This window comes from Magnolia sinica, chromosome 10 (genome assembly GCF_029962835.1).
Source record: "Magnolia sinica isolate HGM2019 chromosome 10, MsV1, whole genome shotgun sequence".
NCBI lineage: Eukaryota > Viridiplantae > Streptophyta > Magnoliopsida > Magnoliales > Magnoliaceae > Magnolia > Magnolia sinica.
Genome location: NC_080582.1, coordinates 4,008,543 through 4,014,765, shown reverse-complemented (window position 1 = coordinate 4,014,765; position 6,223 = coordinate 4,008,543). Strand labels below are relative to the sequence as shown.

Below are 6,223 nucleotides of genomic sequence, written 5' to 3'. Positions count from 1 at the left end.
TTATATGTAGTCAATGTATTTGTGAAAATGCAGCACATGCGAACTCGGCTCGATCTTGGCTCAAACTCGATTCGAATTGGCTCGAGCTGCTGATCGAACCAAGCCGAGTTGGCTCGTCAGGCTCAAGGACTGAGCCGAGCCGAGCCAAGCCGAGTTGTGCCAAGCTCAACTTAGATCGACTTGTGTACACCTCTAAGGGTAATACCCAGTCCATGTCTAAAAGCTGGCTCCGTGATAACCGAGCTTAACATGCGTAAATGGTGCATTTTCATTGATGCCAGAATCTATCCAACTTATATCTTATCAATGGAAAGCCTTGATGACTCAACCTACTCGGCCCAAAAACTGAAAGAATTAATATTCTTACCTTTGTGTCTACTCGTGGTGGGTCCGTCTTGTTGACAAGGCCAATCCAAATGGAGTTAAATGGGTCGGGTCAGGTTAGGCTTAGGTTTGATGAATTTTTAAGTGGATTGGGTCAGGCCATAAGGTAATGAATGGTTCATGGGTTGGGTTCAAGTGGATGTCTTAGCTCATTTGGTAAATGGGTTCTCAGGTGGGGCCCACCATGAACATGTCCTGGCTGATAAATCAGGCGAGGAGTACACTAATCAAATTGGTGACGTGTTCAACATGGAACATTGGTAATAATTTATAGCCATCCATCATTCTCCTATATGCGTGGCCCACCTGATGTATGGCTCTGATCGAGATACGTGCGTCGTGAATCACCTCATCTAATTAGATTGTACAAATTGCTTTAGAAATTCTCTCTAGTATTGTGGTAAGGGATGCCTTTGCTACCATTCTCTAGACGGTATCAACTCATCCACGGTGCACATCGCATGCATGAATGCAAATCCTGACCGTTGATCAATAAAATATGCTTAAAAAGATAATATCCAGTGGGCCAGATTCAACGCGCTGATTCAGATAAGCTATGATCCGTCAATCTATGCAATATCCGCTATTCTCCATCCCCTGAGGCCCACGACTTCAACGGCCTGGATCAACCTTAATGTGTCTTATACGCATGCTGATGAGGTGGATGCGTATCATACACATGACAAGTGAGTAATAACGGTGGTCAGGCGTGTTATTGGGCTGATATGGGCCTGAAGAGTGTCAGCTAACACCAGAATGGCCCAGACCACAAGATAACCGTCTAGGCTAGGCCCGGCCTATCCTCCGATCAAAGCACCCATTCCACCATTTTTAAATGAAAATTATGCTCTTTTTTAAAAAAAAAAATTGAACGAATTTTTTTTTTTTTTTTTTTTCTGCTATAAAATTTAATCTTTTGAGTTAAATGGTGGTAGGATTTTTTATTATTGTTTTATTTTAATTTCTATATAAAAATTGATATCCAATGCCCTAATGAGTAGTCAACACCTTAATAGGTAGATGTGTCTATAGGTGTTCATTTCAGGGCTGACATAGGTATGAGTATGGATAATGCTGCATCTAGCCTAGACCCTATTCATTAACAACCTTGTGAAGACATTTTCACACTAGAACATGAAATTTTCATGATTTTTAAATAATTAATATAATTAACTAAAAAATTAATTTAAAAAAGTAACATATTCACGGGCCCACAATGTAGAGTTGAGTAACCCACCTGACCTGGCATGTTTGATTTTCTCAGGTAAATGCAGTGGAAATGGGTTATAATTATTTGCTTGGGGAATTAGCTTCATCTTTGCCTATGTTGATTTGACTCTTACTTTTTTCAACACAAAAATGGAGGAGGCTGCCAAATATATGGGGGGCCCACCATGATGTATGTGGATTATCCACACCGTCCATCCATCATGCCAACTGAATTTAAGGTATGAGCCAAAAAATGAGGCAGATTCAAAGTTCAAGTGGACCACACTACAGAATGTAATCAAACACTTACCGTTAAAAACTTCTTGGAGCCACTGTTTACTTCGGTGCGGGCCACTTGAATGTTGGATTTTTCTAATTTTTCGATTCATGCCTCAAAATGTTACAGTAAAACAGATGGACGATGCGGATATGTCATATACATGAAGGTGGGGCCCACAAATTTATGCCAGTCATTTTGGACCATTTTTCAAAGAGGGAAAACCCTCTTATTTTCAAACAGGTGACATGGTAATAATTGGCTATTTACAGGGTAAATTTACCCTGAATTTGGAAAAATGAAACGGGCCCTAAATTCATTTAGGAGACTGTTAAGAACCTAACCAATAAGCCAAAAGCCCCAAGGTGGTTTATGGAACGCGTGAGGCTAAGCTATTAAACCCCTGAGATCATAACATCTGCAGTAGCCCATTTCCGGCGGTTGCACTCTAGTTGTCTAGATAGCACTCTCCACGTCGTGGCAGCTTTCACTTCAGTTTAGGTTACTCGGTCCACATGGTAGCCCATTTATGGCAGTTGCACTCTAGTTGTCTAGATAGCCCTCTCCACGTCATGACAGCATTCAATCTGATCTAAATTTCCCAGTCCATATGGTAACCCATTTATAGCAGTTGCACTCTAATTGTCCAGATAGCCCTCTTTACTTCATGGCGGCTTTTACTCTAATCTATGTTGCCTAATCTACATGGTAGCCCATTTATGGCAGTTGCATTCTAGTTGTCTAAATAGCCCTCTCTATGTCATGACTTTCACTTTGGTCCAGGTTGCCCAATCTACATGGTGGTGGCTCTGATACCAAATGTTAAAAACCTAACTAATATGTCAAAAGACAAAATGTCAAGCTATGCTATTAAACCCTTGGGATCTTAACAAAGACTAAATTGTTGAAATTTTAATTAGTTTATTTCGTTGACCATAAGGTCCATAACAAAAATATATAAAAGCTGGACACTAGGTATTTAATAGTGCAAAATTGAGTTGTATTAGTGTGAATTACTACAATTTTCCCTTCAATTCTTAAAAGTAAAAGATGGGACCATTTGCAAGTATCTCCTATCCTTCATTTGTGGTAGCAGCACTTGTTCTAACATTTCATATATTTCTTTCACCTGAGGGTGAGCCCTATCCCCCACAAAAAACACATGATATCTATTCTTAACTTCAATTTGACTAAAACCAGGAACTTTTCTCACCTTCCTCTCCTTCATTTTCTTCCTCACAAGTGCCATATCATCCCACTTCCCACGCCCGGCATGCACGTTGGCCAGCAGCATGTATGCACCTGAGCCGCCGGGCTCGAGCTTGATCAGCTCCTCGCCTACTTGGGCTGCTGCCTCGACGTCCCCATGCAGCTTGCACGCGCCGAGCAATGCCCCTAAAACAGCCCCATCCCGCTCACTGGGTGGCATTCGACTGACTACAGTCTTTGCCTCATCGACGAGGCCTGCTCGGCCCAAAAGGTCGACCAGGCAAGAGTAGTGCTCGGCCTTCGGCTCTAAGCCGTAGGCTCGACTCATTGAGCTGAAGATCAGTTTACCCTTCTTGACAAGGCCTGCACGGCTACAAGCTGATAGGACGCCAATGAATGTGACCCCATCGGGCTCAGCCCCGGCCCGCAGCATACGTGCAAAGATACACAGTGTGCGGTTGCCACACCCATGGTTAGAGTATGCTAAGATCATAGCCGTCCATGACACAATGTCCTTGCCCATGAGCCTCTCAAAAGCGAACTGGGCTGAGCCAACATCCCCACTCCTAGAATACATTGTGATCAGTGCATTAGTTAGTGAAGTATCAGACTCGAAGCCGAGCAGTATAACGTGTGCATGAGCTTGCGTTACTTCGCTTCCACCCTCGCAAGCAGTTAATACGCTAGTGAATGTAGTTTCATTTGGCCTATTGCTCGAGCGAAGCATATGAACCAAGTGAATCATCGCTTCCTTCTCAGGCCCATTTTTTGCATACCCATCGATCATCGCATTCCAAGTTACCACATTCCTTTCAGGCATTGAATTAAAAAGCTCGCTCGCTTCGATCATGCGTCCATCATCTGCACATGCCGTGATCATTGCATTCCATGCTGCGATGTCCTTTTGTGGCATTCGATCGAAGAATTCTCGTGCAATTTCTATTGATCCGTTCCGAGACAGACCTGTAACCATGGTCGTCCAAGAAATCACATTCCTCTGAGGCATTAATTCAAACAATTGGATAGCTTGGGCTGTTTGCCCGTCATCTAAACAACCCAAAATCATTGTATTCCATGAGTATAAATTTCGGTGGGGCATCTCATCGAACAGCTTACGAGCGTCATCCACCATACCATTATCTACGTAAGATTTGATCATACTGGTCCAAGAAACAACATTCTTCTCCGGCATTTGATCAAAAATTTCCCGTGCTTCGGCAATCAAACCATTCCGAGCATAGCCCAAAACCATCGCCGTCCACGAATGGACGTTCTTTATGGGCATTTGATTGAAAAGCCAACGAGCTTCACAAACTTGCCCAATTCTCAAATACCCAGAAATCAAACTCGTCCATGAGAACACATTCCTCTCCGGCATTTCGTCAAAAACCCGTCGAGCCTCATCTATCCAGCCTGCTTTCGCGTAGCCGTCGATCATCGCCGACTGGGCTACAACATTCCTTTCGGGCATCTCTTGGAAGAGCTTTTCGGCTTTCTGGAGATCGCCATTCTTGAGATAAACGGTGATCATCGAAGCATAAGAAAAGGCATCTCGCTGGGGCATTTCATCAAACAGTTTCCGCGCTTCTTTGATTTTACGGCATCTACAGAGGCTAGTTATTTTTACATTGATTGGTCGAGGATCGAAATTCAAGATATCAGGGTTGTGGTTTCTTCGTAATTTCGTCGTTTGTTCAGGGTGGAAAGAAAAATAGTAATTTGAAGAGCTGAAATGTCGAATGATGGAAAGGACTTCGAGAAGATTAGAAGAACGGCGAGCGAACGTCGGGAGGCACATGATTTTTTCGCAACGGCGAAGGGATCTAGCTATCTTGCGCCGTTAGCGCTCCCGTCGTAAACGTAAACACCAGGCAGAGTAAAGAGGGAGCAGCTTCGGCTCCGGCTTCGGTGGATCCGTGACTGTGGGGCCCACCGTGATGTGTGTGTGACTTATATCCACGCCGTCCATACGTTTTGACAGCTCATTTTAGGGCATGATGCTAAAATTGAAGCAGATCCAAATCTTAGGTGGACCACATCGCAGGAAACAGCGGTGATTGACTACCCACCGTTAAAAACTTCTCTGGGCCGCTGTATACACCACTTGTACTCGGATTGGGAAAGTTCACGTACAACCGCAGTATGCATCACGTGGATCGGATGGGGTTATGATGTACGTGATGTGTTTTAAACATACCTAGGGGTGTACATCGAGTCAAACCGAGTGGAGCTGGTCTCCGCTTGACTCGGCTTGGTAACCCGGCAGGCCCAGCTCGAGCTTGGCTTGGCTCGGTGACGAAGCCAGTATCTCCAGCTCAACTCAGCTCGGTCAGCAGACCAGACCAATTCGAGCCAAGTTTGAGCTTGAGCTTTCGAGTCAGAGTTCGAGTTCGACTTTTCGAGCCGAGTTTGGGTGAGACGACTGGACGAGCATAGAGAGAAAGAGGCAGAGAGAGAGGGAGAGCTAGGGTTGGCGGGTCGCTGTTGGTCGGGCAGGACGACTGGACAAGCATAGAGAAAAAGAGGCAGAGAGAGAGAGGGAGAGCTAGGGTTGGCGGGTCGCTGTTGGTTGGGCGGGACGACTGGATGAACATAGAGAGAGGAGAGCTAGGATTGGTGGGTCGTTGTTTGTCGGGTGGGACGACTGGACGAGCAGAAAAATTGAGGCAGTAAGGAGCTGGACGGGCAAGACGACTGAACGAGCAGAGAGAGAGGGAGGCAGGGAGCTAATCGGGCAATGAGTGGGTTCTTTTTTCAAACAAAATGGGGTAGATGCTAGGGTTTTTTTAACTTTTTATATCTACCTAACCAATTCAATCCAAGTTGAGCTGGGTTCGAGCTACATATCGAACCGAGTAGAGTCGAGCTGGGGCCAGCTCGAACTCATTTTCAAGTTGTAAAAACTGGCTTGACTCAAATCGAATTCAGCTTTGAACGAGCCGATTCGAGCTTTTTCAAGCCAAGTCGAGCGAGTTGACTGAGCTAGCTTGATTTGTGTACACCCCTGAACATATCGACCATCCATTAACTCATTTTAGATAATGAGCCCAAAAATGAGATAGATTCAAGCTTGACTTATGTCACAAAAAACAGGGGCTATAGCAAGGGTTGGATTCAAAGCTAGTGTTTACAAATTTACTTATC

General features: G+C 44.6%; 1 protein-coding gene across 1 annotated transcript; it reads right to left on the bottom strand.

The window, feature by feature from the left end:
• Positions 1–2,828: 2,828 nt before the first annotated feature.
• LOC131257805 (pentatricopeptide repeat-containing protein At4g02750-like) lies at positions 2,829–5,245 on the bottom strand. The gene has a single exon (XM_058258717.1). The coding sequence runs from the start codon at positions 4,875–4,877 to the stop codon at positions 2,901–2,903; it is 1,977 nt and encodes a 658-aa protein (XP_058114700.1). The 5' UTR covers positions 4,878–5,245; the 3' UTR covers positions 2,829–2,900.
• Between the last annotated feature and the right edge of the window lie 978 nt (positions 5,246–6,223).